The 25,813-nt window shown below is 40.0% G+C and overlaps 1 protein-coding gene across 1 annotated transcript in view; it reads left to right on the forward strand.

Moving 5' to 3' along the window:
• Positions 1 to 25,813, forward strand: part of COL4A1 (collagen type IV alpha 1 chain) — a 207,563-nt gene that overhangs the window by 55,719 nt on the left and 126,031 nt on the right. Inside the window, exon 2 of the mRNA XM_044284161.1 lies at positions 18,593 to 18,649. Within this exon, the coding sequence (XP_044140096.1) occupies positions 18,593 to 18,649 (57 nt within the window). The remainder of the gene's footprint in view (positions 1 to 18,592; positions 18,650 to 25,813) is intronic.

The following is a 25,813-nucleotide window of genomic DNA, read 5'->3' on the forward strand; positions in this document are numbered from 1 at the left end:
TTTAGCCCAAACAAGTCTCTTCTCCTTGTTGCCCGTCCTTAGCAGTGGTTTCCTAGCAGATATTCTACCATGAAGGCCTGATTCACACAGTCTCCTCTTAACAGTTGTTCTAGAGATGTGTCTGCTGCTAGAACTCTGTGTGGCATTGACCTGGTCTCTAATCTGCTGTTAGCCTGCGATTTCTGAGACTGGTGACTCGGATGAACTTATCCTCCGCAGCAGAGGTGACTCTTGGTCTTCCTTTCCTGGGGTGGTCTGCATGTGAGCCAGTTTCTTTGTAGCGCTTGATGGTTTTTGTGACTGCACTTGGGGACACTTTCAAAGTTTTCCCAATTTTTGGGACTGACTGACCTTAATTTCTTAAAGTAATGATGGCCACTCGTTTTTCTTTACTTAGCTGCTTTTTTCTTGCCATAATACAAATTCTAACAGTCTATTCAGTAGGACTATCAGCTGTGTATCCACCTGACTTCTCCACAACGCAACTGATGGTCCCAACCCCATTTAAAAGGCAAGAAATCCCACGTATTAAACCTGACAGGGCACACCTGTGAAGTGAAAACCATTTCAGGTGACTATCTCTTGAAGCTCATCAAGAGAATGCCAAGAGTGTGCAAAGCAGTAATCAAAGCAAAAGGTGGCTACTTTGAAGAACCTAGAATATGACATATTTTCAGTTTCACACTTTTTTGTTATGTATATAATTCCACATGTGTTAATTCATAGTTTTGATGCCTTCAGTGTGAATCTACAATTTTCATAGTTATGAAAATAAAGAAAACTCTTTGAATGAGAAGGTGTGTCCAAACTTTTGGTCTGTACTGTATATATATATATATATATATATATATATATATATTTCTTAGGTCTTTTCATGTTCTGATAACAATATGACTTTTGCAATTTTTGAATCAATACGTTTAGATTTTTTTTGTTCTTCACCCAGAAAGACAACCTGGAAAATGTTTCAATATGCTGTATAGTCAGTATACTGTAGACAGTGATTTAGCAGATTTTCCTCTTTATGCACTGAACATGATTTCTAAAAGCCACGAAGGATATCTTTCAAGCCAAAGACAGAAAACCATGTTAAGCTCATACAATTTCCCTAAAAAAAATAGTTAGATTTTAGTGTAATTAATACTATTATAATAAATTGCAAATTAACCTTGGCCAACATTTGCTAAAGTGTGTGCACATAGATTTTTGCCTGAGTTGCACCAAAATATGGTGCAGTTTAGCACATGTACGTTTAGAGAAATTATCTGTGTGTAGCCTGAAAGGGGGCATTGCTTACTGGAAAGGGAGTGTGGCCTAAGCACTTTGCTCCAAAATTGGTCCTCATATAGAATAGCGTGCCAGCTGGAAAATCTAGTACTTCAGTCCAGTAAATTCCAAAGAATTGTATTCTCATTTTAAGAATACAAATCTTTATAATTTACTGAACTGGTGCCACTGCTGTATTTTCTTTAATTATTCTGGTTAGTGCCAACTGGTTGCATAAATGGCCACTTCCATCAGAAAGAGTTATTTTTTTTAAACTCAGTATTCTTAGAAAACAATCTTTTTTCTCTTTGGCAGTGCTACACCATTGAAAATTAAATGCAAAATATTGGGGGTCATTTATCAAACTGGTGTAAAGTAGAACTGGCTTAGTTGCCAATAGCAACCAATCAGATTCCTCCTTTTATTTTCCAAAGGAGCTGTTCAAAATGAGTGGTGGAATTTGATTGGTTGCCATGGACAACTAAGCCAGTTCTACTTTACACCAGTTTAATAAATGACCCCCATTGTCTTTTTGTAGCAGTCAACATGAATGATAAGACGCCCTATAGAGATAGATAATGCAATGTCAAGTTTACAGCTGTAATGGGAGGAATTTGTTATCTGAAGTGTAACCCTCAAGATAATAATGGTCCCTTTACACAGGACGACAATCTTTCCCGGCAATCTGCTGATCGTTAGCGGAGGAGACCGGTGCATTTACATGAGTGATGGCTAATACCTTCGCTCTTCCCCATACTGTCTTGTTGTTTCCCGGATTGTGTTTACACAGCACAACCTGACACTGGGAAACTGCACTCTTGTGCTGTACATAAGATACAATTACCCGATGAATGAGCTCGTTCATCGTGTAATAGGTGGTGTTACTAGATTAGAGATGATCTGTTCAAATGTCAGCCTGTGTGAGGGCCCTTTAGTGTAGAATTGGGACAATAGTATGACAACTCTATTGTTCTCTTGATAGCCCTGGATAAAGATGGCTACAAAAGTGCATTGCACGTATCAGTATGATGCTCTAATTGAGTCACGACAAGAAGGCTCTCTTCCTTTCATTTACACGGTTTTTAGTATTTAGACAATCCAGTATTAAATGCCTACTGTGACATGTTAAGGAGGAGGACCCCTGGTCAGTATCTGCATATAATGGCATGGATGTGACATAGTTCTATGCACCTTGGCCGGGAGCAGTACTGTGCAGAGAAAAAAATGAAGATTAGTGGGACATAATTTACTGTGATGGGAAGTGTCTATTACGTTGAAAATACACACAATCATGGCAGTAGCTCCAGCCACTTCCGCTGATCATGTGGACTTGCTGCATCAAGAGCAGTAAAGATTAAGCTAGGTTTAAAATAGTAGTAGGATCCTCCTTCTAAGCTGGCACCCTGTAACTAGTTTTTAAATGACTCATTGTAAACAAGTCAAATATTCCCATAGTGACACAATAATAGCCAAATATTACGTCAGCCAAATAAATTAAAACATGTCTATTGTTTCAGTGAAACAAACAATTCTGAAAAATGTTTTGGACGACCTTCTCACATTGAAACAACAATGGCATTTACTTTTAATACCTATGTAATTTGTATTTTTTATTGATTTTTCTTTTGATCATGCAAGCCATAAATGTAATGATCATGTTATAATCTTAAAAAGTATAGGCACAAATCCATTGTGGGAAGCAGTAATACAAGAAGACTTAGGTAGCTCCCTGGTAGGTTCATAGCTGTCAGTGAAAGCAGGCTCAACTTTACAGCCAAGTCTTCTGCTACCAACTACCCTCTCAGCATTTTAACACAGACAGTATTACAAAAGGTGAATGTATGGCGTGCCAATATACTGTTACCAAAGTGACTGGGACTTTAAGCCGTTGGGTACAAGTCTGTTTTATAGCAGGGGTCCCTGGAGTCCTATTCTCCAAATCTCAAACATTTAAAGGGAGTCTGTCATCACAGTTTCACCTTTTTAACCCTTCCCATAGCTTTCTAGCAGCATTACAGTTGATAAAAACATTACCTTTATAAGCAATCGTGGACTTATAAAACTGGCAAAAATCATCTTAGTAGGATATGCAAATGAGGGCTCGCAAGTGCCCAGGGGCGGCGTCAACCTCTTAGGTGCCCAGGCAGGGCTGCCTTATCATCGCTTCCCTCCTCCCAGTCTTTACCTCTGCCCGCCCATCCTTTCCCTCTGCCCGTCCGTCTTCTTACTTCTTCTCTCGCTGAGATCCCGCGCCTGCACGTTGAGTCCGTCGGCCGGCGCATGCTCATGAATTACTGTGATGCTGTACCAGGAATGGACATCGCAGTGCGCATGCGCCGGCCGACAGACTCAGTGCGCAGGCGCGGGATCTCAGCGAGAGAAGAAGTAAGAAGACGGACGGTCAGAGGGAAAGACTGGGCGGAGGGAAGCGATGATAAGGCAGCCCTGCCTGGGCACCTAAGAGGTTGACGCCGCCCCTGGGCACTTGCGAGCCCTCATTTGCATATCCTACTAAGATGATTTTTGCCAGTTTTATAAGTCCACGATTGCTTATAAAGGTAATGTTTTTATCAACTGTAATGCTGCTAGAAAGCTATGGGAAGGGTTAAAAAGCTGAAACTGTGATGACAGACTCCCTTTAAACAATGATTTTGTTTACATTTTCTATTTGAATTTTCTATTAGAGGAAGCAAGATGTTGGCATCCATTCTAGAAGGTTGGTGGCACAATGCTGGCCCCACTACTTCCTACAGCTTTGAAGGGGCTGGAGATTACCTCTTCACTAGTTTGTTCAATTTTATCATATAGATTGGATTGTTGCCCTTGGAGACCTAATACATGAAACGTTCATAAGCATGTCTTCTTTACATGTTGGAGGTAATCTGGAACATGCTAGTGAGTACTTCTAAAGACACATCATTTATGTATTTATACTTTCAATGTACGTATATATTTTTAAATAAAATAACCAAGACCATTTTTACATGAACATTATAAACAGATATCTATTAATTAAAGACATTAGGTTTGTTCAGCTTTTACTTTTTTTAACCTTCGACCTTTTATTAATCAGGACCAGGGACAGCAAGGCTGTCATTCTTGACATGTTTGGTTTAGTAAATACTTGCAACATCTTTTATTAGAAATCTTTAATGAGCTGTTCCTGTATAATGTTTGTGCCTTAATTGTAAACTGTCTGTTACCAGTTGGGGGCAGGGCTGTCACTAGACAGTTTTAAACCTCCCAATCAGTAGTCCAGTGTGAGTCAAGCTCTGCCCCACAGCAGTCTCACAGAGAGTGCTCAACCTCCATTCATATTCTAGTGATTAATGGAGGTTGTAATGGTTTCACTCCCACCAATACGATACTTATCACCTATACTGTGGCTAGGGAATACATTTGTATTGGGGGAAACACTAGAATATTATCTTGGAGTAGTTAATGATGATGTGAGATGCACCAAAAATTATTTAGAGGTCCACTCCTCTTATTTATTTTGGCAAATTTCAGCAGGTCCATGTGCCACAATCTAATATCTATGCCAGCTAGGAGATGGCTTAGGTTTCAGGCTTTATTTGCACCAGAAAACTGTTTTAAGTAATGGCAATGGTGTTGGGGCTCCTAGTGTATGCTCCCTTCCTAACATACCATGACCACTTAGGGTCAAAGGTGTGACTTTTTAGCACCAGCCTATGAGCGCTTCCGCAATCCCGACCACCAGAGACGCCGCCACTTATTTCCTTTAGTTTGCAAGCACGGCCACCCCTGTTGGATTGCAGGGTGGTCATCACCATGGAAACGAGCAGTGTATAATGTGATGAAAAACTTTATCTAGCCAGCAAAGGAAGCAATATGGATAATGACAATACATTAGTAAGTGTCTTGTATTAACTTTCTCTACATAATAAATGCTATTTGCTGAAGTGAGGCAACCCCTTTGAGACACTTTTAAAGGGATTGTCCACTTTTTTTTTTTTTTTTTTATGACTTATCCTCAGGATTGGTCATTAATATCAGATCAGCTGTTTGAAGAGACTGCAGCACTCATATGAGCTCTGTCTTTTCTTCACTGGTTACCTGCTCACTGTCGCAAGCGTAATTACGCAGAACTCCGCCATCCCCATTCACTTCAATGGGACAGCTCCTTCCTATTCAAGTGAATGGGATGGCAGAGTTATAATTACACCTGCTCGCCACTGCATTTGCAACAGCAAGCAGGTAAACAGTGAGGAGAACGCAGCGCACTGGGTATTCTGTGTTACATTGATTGTTTCATGTTTTAAGACACTTATCACATTTTACGTTTTTAAGACTTTTCACAAAGGCCAGGACTAGCAAAACTGAGTGAACATTGTTAGGAAAGTTAGGTTTATGTCTGCTTTCTGCCCTGTCAGAGTACACACAGTTCTTTTTAACTTTTTATTTATTTACATAGAATTCCTCTTAGTTTTAGATTACCATATTTGTCACTTTATAAGAAGCACCCGATAATAAGATGAACCTAGGTTTTAGAGGAGGAATATTAGAAAAAAATATTTTTCATCAGACCTCAGATCAGACTATGGGTCCATTCACACGTCCGTTGTTTCTTTCCTGATCTGTTCCATTTTTTACGGAACAGATCTGGACCAGTTCTGTACCCATTCATTTTCAATGGGTCCTGAAAAAAATCGGACAGCACAATGTCAGATTTTTTTTCAGGACCCATTGAAAATGAATGGGTACAGAACTGGTCCAGATCTGTTCCGCAAAAAACGTAATAGATCAGGAAAGAAACAACGGACGTGTGAATGGACCCTTAACCTCAGATCAGACCTACATTTAAGACCTCAGATCAGAACCCATATTAGATCAGAACTCTATGTCAGACCCCCATCAGAGATAAAATAAATTTACTTACCTCTTCTTCTCTGCCGCCACTCTGCATATCCAGCAGTCTCTCCTGCAGTCACCATTCCCTGGTCTTCTCTGGGTCGCACTGTACTGTGATCTGACTGTGTACAATGCCAGGTCATAGTACGTGTACGACATCCTGACACTGTACACAGTCAGGACAGTGCAGCACACAACCCAGATGAAGACCAGAGAGCAGCGAGTACATCAATTGCTAGCAGCACTACAGTCACCACTCCCCATGCCTCCTGCATACTAGTGAGCGCTTCCATAATGAAAGTGCTTACTGGTATTCGCTTTATAAGACACACTTTGGTGTATCTTATAAAGCTGAAAATACGGTTAGTTTTTGATAATTGGCAGTTATTACAACATGGTTTATCAAAGCTTTGGATACTAATAAATAATTATTTTGCAAAGAATTAGAAAAACGTGGTTGATAATTCAGCTCAGCTCCACTAAGGCAGTTTAGCTCCCATGACTCCGTTAAAATCAAGTACAAATAATGACAAAGGTAGGATAGATGATTTCTATGTACTACAAAATGAAATGCGCAGCAGTTATTGCATTGAATGTACTTGTATTCTGTGTTCTGGTGGTCTTTTTGTTTTCCTGAGTTGTAGGTCAGAAAACCACATGTATTATCTTTACAAAGATGCAAGCGAGCAGCCTCTAGCGTATGTTATGACAGATGCTTGTGTTTTTGATTATCAGATGCAGATTCTTCATCAGCTCATACAGTGTTGAATTCCAATCCCCATCATGTACCCATTGTAAGGGTCAGAACAAGCAAGCAAGCACATTCTGCTAGCAAAACATGTGGGATAACTGTGATCCTGGATATTAACTCTTCACAACCTGGGGTCAATAGTGACTGCAGTATCTAAGTGGTTAGACAGATGGTGGCACTTCCTCTGTCACCTCATAGACTCTCCCTGCAATACAATCACAGGGTGTCGATGGGTTGCCATGGCGGCCAGGAACCTAATAAAGGCCCACAGGTCTCCCATGTGTGGCCCTATTATGATTGCATGCTCAAGGTTAAACTAAAACATGTAAAGAAATGTAATAGAATGTAGATGAAATAATATCAATTAGTGTTTAGAAATGTAGAAAAAAAAAAAAAGCAAAAAGAGCTTTTTCATTATATGATATTTATCTATTGCTGTGCTTGCATCCCCACATAATGCTTCTCTGGAAAAGAGACATGCAAGCTACTGTCCTTTCCAAAAGAAAAAGACAACTGAGTGTCTTATACCAGGAACCCAACTTTTTTTTTGTTAACTACCCTTTAATAGAACTGAGGAAAGAAATTTTGCTCTGCTGCCTGAGAGGCATTGGTTGGGGAATTAGTAATCCTTATGGAGGGTGCGAGTATGCATGAGGAGCACCGTAAGCCATTTAATTCTCCTCTGGGTTTCTGGGAAAAATATATGAAAATGAGTGCATCTTACATCTATTGGCATAAGATAGACTTAGAAAAGCTAATCTGAATATCTTTCCCATAGACCCAGAGGGGCATTGCCTTGCCTACAATACTCTGCACAAGTACTACGCATACTAGGCACTCTCTCTCTTCATAAAAAAATATAAGTCCTTGGAGACCAGAGAGTGTTTTATACCAACTTTCAGGGAAATTGGAGCATATTTGATTTGGGCATAATCGATTTGTACCCGAATCAAACTTTTTTAAAAATTTGATGAATCAAACCCAAAACGAATTTCTAAACATGGAGTTAAAGTCAATCAATAAGGGGTTTCCCAGAATTAGAAAAACATAGCTGCTTTTTTTTAAAAACAACACCACCCCCATCCACAGGTTGTATGTGGTATTGCAGCTCTGCCCTATTGACTCCAAAGCAGCAGAGCTGCAGTACCAGTAACAACCCTGGGACAAGTGTGGTGCTGTTTTTGTAAAAAAAAACATTAATATTTTTTCAATTCTGGACACCCCTTTAATCCAAAATGGAACCAGTAAACAATTATAACATGTCCAAATGCTCTGTTGATGTTAAAAATAAAGTTTTGGCTCTCGGAATATGTCAAAGCAAATTTTTACTGATTTTTACTGTGCAAAAGTAGTAAAACATATAAAATTACATCCATTTGGTATTACCATTCTACTATATTACCGTAACAACTAGCTGAATAAAGGTTAAGATTTCATTTGTACTGCTCAATGAACAGTAGCACAATAAACCCCAAAAAGTAATAATAGAAATGTTGCTTCTCTCGCATCCCACCAAAAAAAAAAAAAAAATGATGGTGTCTTGAAGGCCCAACATAGCAGTGTTCCTAGGGGTTGTCCAATTTTTTTTTTTTACAAAAAGGAAGGGAAGTTATTTTTATAAAAAAGGAAGGGAAGCTGTTATAGTAAAACGATGTACTTACCATTCCAAGCCTGCTCTGTTCTCACTGATGGCTTTCCTGACTGCAGCAGTGACATGCCCATATGCTGTATGTGACTTCTGCAGTCAATGAAAGGTCTCAACAGTCTTGTGCCATATACAGGGGAATCCAAAGACTGGAAAGACTGGAGTGTTCACATGCTGTATACTGGCACTTCATGGCTGCAGCCAAAAACATGACATCATGCCAGCAGTGGTAGGGAAGATACAGAAGGAGTTTTTAGGACAGTGAGTATACATTTTTTAAATTATTCTAATAGCTTCCCTGCCATTTTTTCTTTAAATTAACTCACTCAATGTAATGCAAGGCACCAACGAAACAGACCAGTGAGGGTGAAGTAAAAGGGGTTTATTAACAAAATAAACAAAGTCCAGGTAAACTTTGCTGGGCAAACATCAGGCAAACAAAAAATGAAGGAAAGCCAGGAGTAGTACTGATCCGTGCATAAGTCTCTGTTCAACTTGCTAGGTAAACGGATGCGTCACGGAAAGTCCCGGGTCCAGGGTCCCACCGGAACAGACGGAGTCCCAGCAAACGTCAGTCAGTAGCTAGCAGTACTGACCTGCACCTGGATAAGGAAGGATAACAGTGGGCACTGACGGATCTGGGAGGCCACCTTTTATGTGCCTGCTAACAAATCCCTGGGCGCCAAGTGTCCACTCCCCATAGGTCATGATCCTGCCCTACACCTGTGTACAAGGCTTTGGTCAGTCATTAGTCAATTAGACCAATGCCGGCCCCCTAATCTGCTTTAAACTTGTGGCCAGGTGCTATTCCCTTTGCTGGTCGGTGAAGCGCATAAGAAGCATGTACGCACGACCACGTATTCACTTGCGAACCCGTTTTCGGACATAAATGCGGATGCACGACAGGCTCTGCGAGAATGCGCGAGAGCGTGTCGACATGGACACCACAACAGGCACCAGAGACAAGCTCGGCCACAGCATACTGCCACTAGCCCGGCCAAGCTGTCCCAGAAAGCCATGCGGGCTTCCCCTCCGGCGCACATGCGAACGCATCCCCGCGTCAGTTCGCAAAGGAGTCGGAGCTGGTGTATCAATGGACACGCGTAACCTGTCCCGCAGCTCCATAAGGACCCTTTTTGGTCACACCGGAGTGCGAGACAGATGAGGATCTTTCACTGAATCCTTTTAAGTTGATAGAGAACATCTAATTTTTGTTTACTTACAATTAATATTAGATGACACTATATTCTCCATATTCAGTTACATAATGTTGCTTACATTTTACGTCTTAATGTAAATACCTTTTTGCTACTTTTCAAAGACACTAGCAGTATTGCTATACAGCACCTCAACAGTATGAATTGTTTAGAGTCATGATAGCACACTGTCTTATGAAAATAAACCTGAAGGCCATTATTTATTTTGGGAAGTTTTTGTAACTTTGCCTTCCTATTCTTATAAGAGGAAATTTCACATTCCTCAGCAGGATGCAGGTGGAAGTTCCTTCCTCCTTATATAGTTTTGTTTTATTTATTACGTTTTCTATTGTTTTTCGTTTATGGCTTGTTAGCAGTAGTAACTTCCATATACCTTAGGTCCCTCTTTTTCTACCATCACTGTTAAACACTTATCTCATGATAATCAACAACATGTTTCCATTCTTCACTCAATTTATTACCTAGAGAAGATGTAAGTCATAAGTAAACAGCCAAAAATGATCCTTAATCGACTCAGTTAATGTGTACATTTTAAAGGATATGTGTACCTTTATGCATTAATTCCTTTTCATTTATTCTTTACATACATTTGGTAGATTGAGTGACGCTGAAGAATCCTGACAAGAGTTGAAAGTGAATTTCCACCTTTAAAAATCATTTCATTTTCTTTCATCCAGATAGGCTCTATACTATACTAATATATATACATTTCCCAGAACTAGATAAAAAAAATTTTTTTTCACACTTTAATGTTAAGTATACACAGAAAACGCAACAGGCTAGTTATATAGCTTATCTAAAATATAAACTGTGAGACTAGCCTGAAAAATTACACCACAATTTCTGCTTTGATTTTCGCAAGTGTTTCATGAAGATTTTTATTTTATTTTAAATTTAATATTTGTCTGACAATTTTATCCATTGCGCAGAAGATCTGCAGCAGCAGATAGGTCATTTATAGACCCTGCTGAAATTTCCCCACTGAGAGACAATAAAGGGATTTTCTTTGTCTTCTTCTACTACTGTGAATGTGGTTAGTTAAAATCCGATTCAAATGCTTTGCACTGTACTGCACTGGTATAATACTTAAGTTCTAGTTAAGCCTTTTAAGGTCAGAAACTCTGTCTGTATTCATTAAAGAGGACTTGGAACCTCTGTAACCTGTCACCTCTCCTGACATGTCTTAGTACTTGCATTGCCCTTGTAATAATAATTCTGAAGGAGCTATTGTTATGAGTCTATGTTGTGACAGTCATTTATTATTCCTTCTAGAAGTTACAAATTAGCTAGAAGTTTGCAATAAAAGTCCAGATGGGTGTTATCAGGTAGGGGAGTCCCTGTGCAATCTGAGATTATCCAATAAGTATTACCATTGTCATATTGTGCAGGGACACTCCCCACCTGGCAGCACCCAGTTGGACCTTTATTTCAAACTAATGGCAATTCACTTATAAATTCTAACCAGAATAATAAAATAATTGGACATCATAGAGTCATAAGGATAGCTGCTGCATAATAGTTTTTCATGGAGAAAGCAAGTAGTTGCTAAAACAGAACAGGAGAGGTTACAGGTCCTGTTTAAGGGGTTAAACCTTGAAGCTAATGATTGCATTATATTAACCCTCAGTTTGACCTTACAGATTCTGTGGCCAATTGTGATCTTGGCATCGGAGGCAACTTTCCTTGGGAATGTTGCACTCCCGGGGTCCGAACTGCTTCCCCGAGCAGAGATTAAGGGAGCTGTTTGGTTGCTATTGCAGCCTCAGGCCTTCTGAAGGCTCTGAGGCCTACCTTAGTGATGTTCCTCTAAAGCCCTTTAAATCATTGCAGTTTGTGTGAGAAGCAATCAGACGACTACATTTTCAAGTCCCCTAGGGGGACTTAAAAAGGTTTTTAAAAATATAAATCACATATTAAAATAAATAAAAAGATCATAGGCATCACCATGTCCTAAAATGTCGAACCTATTAAAATATAAATGTATTTATCCCGTATGGTGAACAACGTAATGGCCGATTTGCCATTTATTCGTTGCTTCTCCAGCCCAAAAAAGTTTGAATTAAAAGTGATCAAAAGATCATGCATGCTCCACAATGTTATCAATAAAAACTACAGATCACCCTGAAAAAAAAATTAGCCCTCACACGGGTTCATAAAAAAAGTTATGGGGGGTCAGAAAAGTCTTTTTTTTTACATATTGAAAAACTATATAAATATGGTATCACTGTAATCATATTGACCTAAAAACAGGTAACAGGTCAGTTTTCCCACATAAGAAACGCCATGAAAACAAAAAAAAAAAATCAATTCCACCCCATTTGGATTTGTTTTTATAGCTTCTCTCTAAATTGTATGCAATACACAATAGTGCCATTAGAAAGCACAACTTGTCCTGCAAAAAACAAGACCACATATGGCTATGTGAACAGAAAATTGCAAAAGTTATGGCTCCAGGAAGGCAAGGAGTTAAAAAACAAAAATGAAGAAAAGGAAAATGACTGTGACAGGAAGGGGTTAAAGGGTTTCTGTCACCAGAATTAACCCTCTTAAACTGGCTGACATTAGTGATCTGCTAATGTCAGCAGAATCTAACACTACTATTGTCATGTGTATTGATGCCCATCTTATACCGCACAATTCTTACTTTTGTAATATGCAAATTAGCATCTAGGAGCGGGGGGTGGGACGTTGCTCCTGCTCCTAGAGGCTCTGTTCTCCCACCTCATTCCACCTCCTACTGTCCCTGATTGACAGGCAGCATTCATCTTCTCCTGAGTGCTAGGTAAATCTCGCTGGTAAATCTCGGGCCTGGGCAAAGCCGTTTACCCAGCACACAGGGCCAGCAGGAGAAGACGAACGCTCACCTGTCGATCAAGGACGGCAGGGTGTGGAATGAGTTGGAAGAACGGAGCCTCTAGGAGTAGGAGCAACACCCCTCCTGCTCCTAGAGTCTAATTTGAATATTACAAAATTAAGAATTGTGCAGTAAGGGGGACATCAATAAACATAACAATAGTAGAGTTAGATTCTGCTGGCATTAGCACATTCTGGTGAAAAACCCTTTAAAGCAGTGGTCCCCAACCTCTTTTGCACCAAGGACCAGTTTCATGCAAGAAAGCCGGGGCAGGGCTTAGGGGGCGGGTTGGGCTTTTTGAGGTTCAAAAACTTGGTGTGCTGGGCTGGGCACCTGTGAAGAGAAGGATTAATAATAATCCACCATTTTGATATTGAAACACTTGATGTGCGATTAATATAGTACGCCATTTTAAGGGTCAAACACACTTTGTAGCTGGGCTGGGCAAGAGCCTATTTTAGCTGTGCATAAAGCAGTACAAAGACTCATGATATGTTTGGTTCTGATTAATGCACTAATAAACCTACAGGAAACATATGGTTTTCATATACTTTATACTGTTCTTTATAGACAACACAGTTATGGTGCTCAGAGGTTTAGTATCAGTTGGTATATACATAATTTAAGGTTGTACGTTTTACCAAAAAGACTATAGGCTGCATCCAGTTGTGCTTTTTAGCATTGTGTTGGGTCATTACTATGCATAACTGGTTGTCTATAAAGTACCTGACGTCTGTTAAGTACCAGGAATGTATTATTGGCAGCTTTTTTGCAGCACAGAAAAGGGAAGCCACTGTTGGAAAAAAAAATCAAATACCATGCTGGCTATGGTTTGCTAACATGCTGTGGGAACCCCTGAAAATGGAAAAATATTGGTATCTGATGAGCTTTTTGGGCATAAAAGAAGCATAATCCACTACAAAAGAAGCAATCAAGCACAGTGATGCTTTAATAACTGGGCCTTATGGTGACTCTGGCCACGTGACATTAAAGAGGTAGTCTCACTTCAGCTAAGTTAATACAAGGCACTTAGTAATGTATTGTGATTGTCCATTTGTCCTTATTGTCTCCTTTGCTGGCTTAATTCATTTTTCTATCACATTATACCCCGCTCATTTCCAGGGGTTATGACCACCCTGCAATCCAGCAATGGTAGTCGTGCTTGCACATTATAGGAAAAACTACCAGCCTATGCACACTCCCGTGGTCGTGGCCATGAGAGAGGTCAGTGCCTTTTTCCTGTAGTGTGCAAGCATGGCCAATGCTGCTGGATTGCAGGGTGGGCATAACCCCTGGATACAAGCAGTGTATAATGTGATGGAAAAATGAATCAAGCCAGCAAAGGAGGCAATATGGACAAACATAATGCATTAGTAAGTGCCTTGTATTAACGTTTTCTACATGATAAATGACATTTACTGAAGTGAGAGGTTCTGCAGGAATTAGGAAAATGAAAATGCTTAAATATTACTTTATTATAAATATATTCCCAAATAACTTTCATTAATTACACTGGCTCTAGGGAGCAATCATTAGGAGAAATAAAATGGCTGTCTTCCTATTAGTACACTCAAAACCTGTCCTAATCACACAGCAGGACACGTTACTTCACAAAACTGAGGTAAAGAGCTCCCTCATTCTCCTCTCTGCTGTACTTGTCAGGGATTATGATATAGCTAATAAGATCTTTAGCTGAATCTGTAGGAATGGAGTTTATGAGGAGACATGAAGTACAGAGATAATGGACAGGACAGACTGGGGTAATGGAGACTGCATACAAGTGCTGCTGCTCATTAGCCACACCTCACCTCATCTCTGTACTTCATGTCTCATCATGAACTCCATCCCTACAAAGATTCAGCTGAAGATCATATTAAACTGTATTCAGAATCATAATTTCTGACGAGCAGAGCAGGGAGGAGGATGAGGCAGCTCTTCATCTAAGTGTCCTGAAATAACCTGTTCTGCTGTGTGACAGGTTTTGTGTGTACTAATAGGATGGCGGCCATTTTATTTTATTCTAATGATTGCTCCCCACACAAAACAAGCCATTAAGTAATATTTAAGTATTTTCATTTTTTAAATTCCTGGAGAACCACTTTAAGACAGCAACTAATGATAGTGATATGGTTGCACTGAATTTCAGTCGGTTTAAACCTTGTGCGGCTGTTATGGTCACATTAAATAGCATTTCTCAATGCGGCTACATTTACATAGTTTTGATTTAGCCCTAGCCTTATAAGGTTACATTCACACAACCGTGCTGTGTTTTGCAGTCCGCAAATTACGGATCCGCGAAACATGAATACCAGCCATGTGCATTCCACATTTTGTGGAATGTACAGGGCCGGCTCTACATAGAAAATGCTTATTCTTGTCCACGATTGCAGACAAGAATAGGACATGCTCTATATTTTTTGCAGGGGCAGCAGAACGGAACTACGGATGCGGACAGCACACTGTATGCTGTCCACATCTTTTGCGACCCCGTTGAAATGAATAGGTCTGCACCCATTCTGCAAAATTGCAGAATGGATGCGGACCCATTCATACGGTCGTGTGAACATAGCCTTAATCTGTAGTTGAACGCGATATTTAATTTGTCTTCTGTAAATTCCACCCAGTTTTTGGAGACACTAAAAGGAACTGTAAGAATGGGTGTTTCCCCTCAGGCTGTGGAAAGTGAATTTTATTTGCACGCTTGTTATTGTTGCTATATAAAATCTAAATTTTTCAGTGGCCTAACATAATGCTGTCTAATTGTAAATACAAAGCCATATTTAATACAGCGCAGTCAGTCCATAGTAAAGAAATTGATATGGATATTTGGATGCATTTAATTCATTTATAATACAATATTTTTATATGGGTATCACTGTAACACTGAACCAAATCCTCCTTAAATGGAAAGGGCCCTTTCTTTATGGCAAAGAATGGGTTACTTTCTTAGGTAAAATGTCATTTACTAACCTTCACATACAATTATTAACAGCAATGACCTTCTGTCCCATTCTGCACCACTGGTTTGTCCTAATATGCTGTCCTACCAATCTATTATTCAGCTGTTTATTTGGAAAGTGTAAGGAGATTGTACATATTTGTCCTTCATAATGTTTATAACCTAATGCACTCTCATCTCATAAACTATATATGTACTTCGACATTGACATTTTAATAATCTCAGATATATTAAAGGTTTAGTTTGATTTTGATCGGATCTGCAGGAAATTGACTGGGGAGCATACAATCTTTCATTATTTTAATAAAATCATGGACATTGGTTAGGTTTTTATATGAGTCAGACAACTGTTTACAAGGGTTTTCTGGGACCAATTGAGTCCCCTAAACCCACCTCAATTACACATGACATCATGGTAGGAGAAAGTTTGTAATATACAGTGGCCCCTTAAGTTACAATATTAATTGGTTCCAAGATAACCATTGTATGTTAAAACTATTGTCAGTTGAGTAATCGGTTCCAAAGCCTCAAAATGTCATCCAAGATAAGAGAAAATGAAGATTTAAGAAAAGTAAGCAGATAACTAAGACAAGTTAAACAAACCCTTACATACAACAGTCAGGAATAGCTGCTAACTAGTAACTAATCCAGCTATTTTAACAGAGAAGTGGCCTTGATTAGTTGGATCTGAGTATTAGGCATTGTATGCTGAGTCTGGTTTCAACTTACGATGGGTCAGAAAATACCATTGTATGTTTAAAATATTGTATCCTGAGGCCATTGTATCATTCTTGAGGCATCACTGCACTTAACATTCAGAAGTTGCCTAGACCGACATCTGAGGAACCTGGTCTTGTGTTGTTGCTTCTCTTCTGAAAATCCATCTGCCACCAACCTCATATCCTTTACCAGGTTTCTGGATTGGGCTATGGATGGGACATCAGTTCTGCTATAGCCAGGACCAGAACTATTCCTCCCCCTGGCGCATATGCACATGAGGTGGATTTAAGAGTTTGTACATGTACCTGGGAGTGGAATAGTTCTGTCCAGTCCACAGCGGAAATGACTGGATGTCCATAGCTCAAAACAGAAACCTGGTAAAGCATATGACATTGCCAGAAGTTGAATTTTCAGAAGAGGAGTGTCATGTGACTAAGTTCCTGCGAGGCTAATCCACACAACTTCGGAATGATAAGTATATTACAAACTTTCTCGTACAGGTATGTTCTGTACTAATCATGTTAGTTTGCTGAATCTTACAAGTCCTTACACTGAGGGCTAATTCATATGTTCATTTCAATTTACATCTGCAAAAAAATAGACGTCATTCCATGTGGAAGTCCATATGGTGTCTATGTGCATCCATTTTTCATCTGAATTAGTCTTGGATGGAAAATAGACAAGAATAGTACATGCTGCTAGACAGACACATGTATTAAACTATTGACTTTAAAGGGGTATATATATATATATATATATATATATATATATATATATATTCTGTATATACAGTTCCTAAATCTGGTGATCTTACTTATAGCAAGTGTACATGATGTTTACTGAAGATGACTTCACAGCTAAGAATTATTACAAATGTTTTTAAAATTTCTCAGTTACTACTGAGGGGGTTATGTAAGGTACTGAGTAAAGTTGTTAGTTGATTTGAAGGATGTTGAATGGACACTTAGCTACCATGTGACATATTCATCACCAGTTTAAAGCTTAGTCTATGAGTAACTGTCATACTGCTTTTGTAACTACGGTTTAGGTGGCATGTACATTGCATGGTGGTGCTGCAGCCTATATCTGTCTGTCTCATATCTATCTAATACATTTTTATGGCTTACAATAAATGCAGGATATTTCTTGCACCATAGCTCAGCTGCCTTTCCTTTTGGGCCATGTAAGGTTACTGTAGTAGTAGTTGCCATCTAGCCCTGTAGACACAGAATGAGCTGTTCTGTAAAGCGTGCCTGTTCTTGTTTGTACTATTCTTATCCATCAGTTTGTGAAGAAGTATACTGTATATATTCTAGAATATACTTGTAATCATTAAAAACTCCATACCAGGAACTCCATCCTGGGGAATCTAGATGCTAGGATGGCAGCCAGGCCTGAGATATTTCACAGAATTTCATAGTGAAGAGGTTGCTAAAAATTCCAGAGATAAGCAGAGCAGTCAATCCATAGCTCCTTATTTGGTTGAGATGCTGGAAGGTTGAAGGCATTATAGCACATGCCACAACAAAGCGCAAAGTGAAGTCTAATCAGGCATTTGAAAAAAAACTATGAATTAAAATTACTTGAAAAAAACTGCACTGGGATTACTATAAGAAAATTATGGCCTGATGGTGGACACATTCATAATCACACTTCTTGCAGATAGGAATTCCTGCTCTCAATGGCTGATGAATGCCGCAGATTAGATAAGAATGTATTGCAACAGCAGATGTTTCTAGTACAGTAAAATATTCAGGATTTGTATACAGTGGGTTGTAAATTGGATTTGAAAATGGAATGATGAATATAACAGATGGAGAAAGCTGCAAGGTGCAGACGACTGTGCATGTCAAAGCCTCACCCCTCATTGCATTCCAATGAAAAGATAAGGCAATTGCACAACAGCATTGGGCATTTTCTTCTACCCTTCATACAGCATTCCATCAAGGTATTTGCTATTCGTTCATCAGGATAACGTCCATCTTGCACAAGGATTGGTTAGCTAAAATTAGTGAATTTCCCCATTGGTTCCTCGACTTACATTGTGGTATTTACAATACAATGTCCAATACAGGTGTCTTCTATGGTGCCACCCAACGCCCCCTCTCCATCCTGCACATAAGCCCAGGTGCTATTGTAATTCTGCACCCCTATGCCTATAGACTTTTTTTAAGATTAAAACAAAATTCCTTTTTTGGGGGGCTTATTATAGATTTACATTTCTTCAACTAGACTATGTTCTGTACATATCAGACGTATCATATATAAATCAGTAACACAAATGTCTTTCTTTTTTTCTCACTCCCAGGCATGTAATGGGTGTGGAACTAGCAAATGTGACTGTAGCGGAGTGAAAGGAAATAAGGTAAGTGTGCCGGAGGTTTGAATCATGTGCTTGTAAGATTTCGTGAAAACTGCTGATACCACCAGGGCAAGCAATTCAGTCTGAGCAAGAGATGCAAAGGACCTCCTCAATCATGTCCATATGCCGTAGCTAAAAGCCAGATATGACTTTATGTAAGACATTTACGGTACTGTATATCACCCCTGGATGGCAGCACTCAGTAAAGATCACCATATTTTTCAATGCATTTATGTAAAAGAAATGGAGTAAATAAATCTGCCATTGACCTGACAGAGCACGAGACAGGTAGTGTAGTCAGAGACTCCATAGCTGAATGGCTGCACAACAACTACACACTTAGGGTCCATTCACACGTCCGTAATTCTGGCTCTGCAACCGTTCCTCAATTTTGCAGGCCGCAAAACATTTATCGATCCTAACCTTGTATTTAACATTTCCGGTAGTCCTTATTTAAAGTGTGCCTAAATTTTCATATAACTTAAAATAAAACTATTTAAAATGCCCTAAAAATCTTTTTTGTTATATATTTTATGTATTAGTCTTACCTTCATGCTGCCCATCTATAGCTTTATTCTTAATGCACACTTTTCAGTGATGCTAAGCAAAATCTGTACACCATTGACATGTATGGAATGTACAGATTCCAGTCTCTTTGAGTATGTGGAGGACGTGCCAGCCATGTGCGTACATTCTAGAGAAATAGGTGCCATAGTCAGCTAAGTACTGGCCCAATCAGAATGCTCTGCTCCTTCCTGTGCCTGATGCGCTGCACTAAATGTGGGGTATAGCACACCAATGCAAGAGAATTCTCTTAAACCAATGTGCGATGCAGAGCATTTAGTGGAGCGTAGCAGGCCCAGGCAGGAGCAGAGCATTCTGATTGTGCCAGTACTGAGCTGACTATGGCACCTATTTCTCTAGAATGTACGCACATGGCTGCCACTTCCTCCACATAATCTAAGAAACTGGAATCTGTAAAGTACAAAACTTTGGGGGCCTATTTTAGCAGGATGAAGGTAAAATTGATTAATGAAATACATTACAAAAATTATTGTGAGTGCATTTGGAATAGTTTTAAAGCAACTTATATAAATTTTTAGTCAAAGTTCAGGGTGGGTTCACATCTGCGTTCTGGATTCCCTTATGGTGTTATAACGGAATCCATAAGATGGAAGTCAAAACGGAAGAGGCATTCCGTTTTGATTCATCTTCATATAAGTCTATGGGAATCATAACAGATCCGTCTGGTTCCCGTTATGCAAAACGGAAAACAATGTCCTGTCGACAGGACTTTTTATCTCCGTTCTGCATAACGGAAACGGGACGGATCCTTTATGATTCCCATAGACTTCTATTAAGACGGAATGCCTTTTAAAGGCTTCCATTTTGCATTCCGTCATAATACATGTCTATGGGCAGAATAAAGGATCCGTCCTTCCGTCTTATGGATTCCGTTATTTTCTGTTCTAACCATGTTATAACGGAAAGCCATAATGGAATCCAGAACGCAGATGTGAACCCACCCTTACAGGGTTATTCTCCCATTTTATAACGTGATAGCTTATTGCTAGGTTATTTTCCCACTTTATGATCAGTGATTTTCTGACCTCTGGGACCTCAACCAAACCTGAACTAAAGGTTCTACATCACTGTTTTACTGCTTGTTTCCCTGTATGGAGGCACGCCTGGTGTATGGAACTACAGCCCAGTCCCAGTCATTTCAGGATGTCCAAGTGCTGTGGAAATACAATGGAGTGGAGGCAGTGCTAAATCAGTGCTGCAGCCGATTTATTCTCAGGAATGAAGGGGTCCTCGAGGTCAGACCCCACCCATCATAATGTGGTGGCATATTCCAACAATAATATTAATCAATTCCAAAAGATAGGCACTCAACAACTGGAATGACTCTGAATACACAATTTATGCATAGAATACATTGTACATATCCCTTAAAAAACTAAGTAAAATCCAAATAATACACCATATACTATAATGCTCGACCTATCAAAGCTGATTCATAAAAATAAAAAATGGGAGATAAAAATACAAAAATGTATAACCATTCTCAACATTAGTTTTGTATGTAGTGTGTGGACGACAGGCCTTCAGACGGCTTGTATAATATCCAGTTGTCTGTCAGCCGCACAGTACATACCAATACTAGAATAACCACCGTGGTGGTAACGGAACCAACCAATAATAGTATTATATGTTCATGCATAGAAGTTACATAGTCTTTCGCTTTAGTCCACTGTGATAGTAAGCGAAGCAGGGTCAGTAATCCTATGGTTAAAACACCTATAGAGTGTCTGGAAGTAGTGATCAACCCCAGAATAACCGCAGAAATAAATGTCCAGTCGGTGGTTTAACTGAATACACTGGGTAGGTTCTTGCGCAAGTGTAATTGATGTCATATGTTTCAAAGAGGTATCAGTTCTCAGTTAAATATTAGTGTCATTAGAACAGAGTGTCTGCCTACGGCTATAACGTGGCGTCCCACGTGGCGGTAAGTTACAGGATATGTATTAAAAGTGCTAGGTGCGATACCTTCTCTCCTGACTGTATAACCTGGGATCCTGGAGGTCCGTGCACAGCGTGCCACGTGGCTCAGGAGTTGTGCTGATCTCTGCCACTGGGTTCTGGCTCCATTACTTCCCCTCAGGTAACCTTTCCGGGTTGACGTGGGTCCTGTGGCCATTACAGCCAGTGTCTGGCTACAGCACTGTGTTGTCACCCATATTTCAACCTTGGCCACAACACATGGGTGAAGTTGGTTCGGGGACACCTGGGACCTGTGGTGACTGAGTAGAAGTGAAGCCTGATCCCTGCAGTAGGGATGCTCACCACCGTAGATACAGCCATGCTGGGGGGGGGGGGGGGGGTCTGAAAAAAAGCACACCAAAGGTGAACAACTCCTTTAAGCTTTTTTGCCATAGTATCACAGTTATTTGACTCGGCTACTTGCTAACATTGGAAAGCAGTATGAGAAAATAACGGCAAGACTCACCAGTATGCAGAGTGCTGGGATAACAAGTTCATGAAATTAATTACTCTATTCAGCCTTCAGAAATCAGAACTTTGTCAGAAGAAGATATTTCAGTATTTCTGAACAGTGGGGTTTCATGGATTATCTGTGAGTCATAATGTCTCCAGTAGAAGGGTCATTTTAGCTACGAAGCTGGATGAATGCTCCCTGTATATTCTTGCTTGTATGCCAATGGCCATATGAGAAAACATGCAGGTTTTTGTCCACACACAGATGCACACAGAAGGAAGCTATAGGAAACTTGTGTATGTTGATGAATTATCCTTGCTTCACCCTGACAGAAGGTTAATATGTGGAGCTACGCTTTAATGGTAGATATTGTAGCACTTAATTCAGTCAGACTGTCTGATCCCACCTATATATTTCACTAAGGGTACTTTCACACTTACGGCAGAGGATTCCGGGTAGCAGTTCCATCGCCGGAACTGCCTGCCGGATCCGTCAAAACGTATGCAAACTGATGGCGTTTGTCAAACGGCTCAGGATCCTGATCCATCTGACAAATGCATTGAAATGCCGGATCCGTCTCTCCGGTGTCATCTGGAAAAAAGGATCCGGCATTTATTTTGAGCATGCGCAGACCGCAAAAATGGATCCGTTTTGCCGGAAAACTCGGGGCCGGATCCGGCATTAATGCATTTCAATGGGAAAAAATTCTGGCAAGTGGCATTCTGGAAAGTGTTCTGGAATTTTGGACGGAGATAAAACCGCAGCATGCTGCGGTATTATCTCCGTCCTGAAAAGGCAAAAAGACTGAACTGAAGACATCCTGATGCATCCTGAACGGATTGCTCTCCATTCAGAATACATTAGGATAAAACTGATCAGTTATTTTCCGGTATTGAGCCCCTAGGATGGAACTCAATGCCGGAAAAGAATAACGCTAGTGTGAACGTACCCTAATACGATATATTAATTAGTGCTAAAAAAAATTCACACCAGAACACACATTTCCATTTAACATTTTTGACATCATGAAATTGATTTAAATTTGCTAAATTCCGAAACTGTGGAATTCCATGTATGATAATGCAGAGGGATAATCCTGGCAGTTGGCTGTGGAGATCATACAATGAATTTTTCATATCAGTATTCCAGCTGCATTTATCCCAGAAGATGTGAAAGCTGTTTTGGCATCCAACTACACATTAATACCAGTCTGGACAGCTAATTAGTCATGGATTATTCCGCCGGCTACAGTTTACATCCTCTGGTAGCGAAACTACAACAGTTAAATACAATCATAGTCAACTGCACATTACGATATAATCAGGCTCAGACTGGCTCAAAGGGGTACAGTTGAATCCCCCATTGGTCCCCTGAGCAAGGTGGGCCCTAGCCCCCACCCACAGCACAAGGCACTGTACACTGACTGTGCCACATATAGATAGGCAATACAACATCTCAACCATCCTATGCAACCTTATAAATACTGGATAGATTATTTAAGAAACTACCCACTTTATTACTATAGATACATCAGGAGGCTGAGATGACTTCTAGGCACCAAAGCAGGCCAGCCAGTATCCTCTTTTCCTAGGCAGCTGCCTTCTGGAAGTTGCTGCAGGAACACCAAAATCAGTCATCTTGTAGCATCTTGCTGCTGTCCGCCACTGTACCAGCAGGTCATATATCATGTATCTGTACAGAGAGCCCCACAAAATAAAATCTGCTGGTGGGCCCCTGGATATAACTTTTAAAAAAAAGTATACCATACAGTATAAATGTATTTTTTATTGCAGTCAGTGACAGACATGGTATTCAGCTATATACCAGTATAATCAGGTTATAAAGTCAGGTCCATAAATATTGGGACATCGACACAATTCTAAAATGTTTGGCTCTATACACCAACACAATGGATTTTAAATGAAACAAACAAGATGTGCTTTAACTGCAGACTGTCAGCTTTAATTTGTGGGTATTTACATCCACATTAGGTGAACGGTGTAGGAATTACAACAGTTTGCATATGTGCCTCCTACTTGTTAAGGGACCAAAAGTAATGGGACAATTGGCTTCTCAGCTGTTCCATGGCCAGGTGTGTGTTATTCCCTCATTATTCCAATTACAATGAGCAGATGAAAGGTCCAGAGTTCATTTCAAGTGTGCTATTTGCATTTGGAATCTGTTGCTGTCAACTCTCAAGATGAGATCCAAAGAGATTTCCCTATCAGTGAAGCAAGCCATCATTAGGCTGAAAAAAACAAAACAAACCCATCAGAGAGATAGCAAAAACATTAGGCGTGGCCAAAACAATTGTTTGGAACATTCTTAAAAAGGAGGAACGCAGCGGTGAGCTCAGCAACACCAAAAGACCCGGAAGACCACGGAAAACAACTGTGGTGGATGACCGAAGAATTACTTCCCTGGTGAAGAAAACACCCTTCACAACAGTTGGCCAGATCAAGAACGCTCTCCAGGAGGTAGGTGTATGTGTGTCAAAGTCAGCAATCAAGAAAAAGACTTCACCAGAGTGAATACAGAGGGTTAGAGGGTTCGCCACAAGATGTAAACCATTGGTGAGCCTCAAAAACAGGAAGGCCAGATTAGAGTTTGCCAAACGTCATCTAAAAAAGTCTTCACAGTTCTGGAACAACATCCTAAAGTATGTACAGATGAGACCAAGATTAACTTGTACCAGAGTGATAGGAAGAGAAGAGTATGGAGAAGGAAAGGAACTGCTCATGATTCTAAGCATACCACCTCATTAGTGAAGCATGGGGGTGGTAGTGTCATGACGTGGGCATGTATGGCTGCCAATGGAACAGGTTCTCTTGTATTTATTGATGATGTGACTGCTGACAAAAGCAGCAGGATGATTTCTGAAGTGTTTCGGGCAATATTATCTGCTCATATTCAGCCAAATGCTTCAGAACTCATTGGACGACGCTTCACAGTGCAGATGAACAGTGACCCAAAGCATACTGCAAAAGCAACCAAAGAGTTTTTTAAGGGAAAGAAGTGGAATGTTATGCAATGGCCAAGTCAATCACCTGAACTGAATCCAATTGAGCATGTATTTCACTTGCTGAAGACAAAACTGAAGGGAAAATGCCCCAAGAACAAGCAGAAACTGAACACAATTGCAGTAGAGGCCTGGCAGAGCATCACCAGGGATGAAACCCAGCATCTGGTGATGTCTATGCATCCAGACTTCAGGCTGAAATTGACTGCAAAGGATTTGCAACTAAGTATTAAAAAGGGAAAGTTTGATTTATGATTATTATTCTGTCCCATTACTTTTGGTCCCTTAACAAGTGGGAGGCACATATGCAAACTGTTGTAATTCCTACACTGTTCACCTGATTTGGATGTAAATACCCTCAAATTAAAGCTGACAGTCTGCAGTTACAGCACATCTTGTTCGTTTCATTTCAAATCCATTGTGGTGGTGTATAGAGCCAAACATTTTAGAATTGTGTCGATGTCCCAATATTTATGGACCTGGCTGTATGTTCGACAGCACCATCTTATTCTTTCTCACTTAACGCTATGTAAACCTAGCCTGATTGTGTTTATTTATTTTTTTACAATGCTATAATGTTTCATAGTTTTCCTGAACAATAGAATATGCAGAACTTACACCTGATAGAATCAGGGCATTTGACGACAAATAATCCCAAAGGTATATCCACTAATTATTTTATTTTAAGGAGTCAATTGTGTAATTGAACTTTAAAGGCCACTAAAGGTTGCACAAATTTACTTCATTGTTTGCTGTGTCCCTTACAATACACTCTGTACCATCTTTGTGTGTCTACCAGTCAGGCTGTTCCTCAACAGTAATGACCAGGTTCATTTTACTTCAGAAATTATGTTTAAAGGGGTTGTCCTAAGATTTAGACATATTCACAAGATGGGAGACAAGTGTCTGATTGGTAGGGGGTCTGACCTGTGGGACCCTGACTGATCATGAAAATAAGAGTCCTGTGTCGTCCACCGCCTGTATGAATCGACAGTCCTTCAAACGTGTGCTGCTGCTCTATTCATCTCTATGGGACTGCAAGAGGTAACCAAGCACCCATGCTCAACTGCCGCTCCATTCATATGTGGGGGCACAGGACCTTCCTTTGTTGTGATTGGTTGGGCTCCAAGTGGTCAGAACCCTGTCAACC

The sequence above is a fragment of the Bufo gargarizans genome, chromosome 3 (assembly GCF_014858855.1).
Source record: "Bufo gargarizans isolate SCDJY-AF-19 chromosome 3, ASM1485885v1, whole genome shotgun sequence".
Lineage (NCBI taxonomy): Eukaryota > Metazoa > Chordata > Amphibia > Anura > Bufonidae > Bufo > Bufo gargarizans.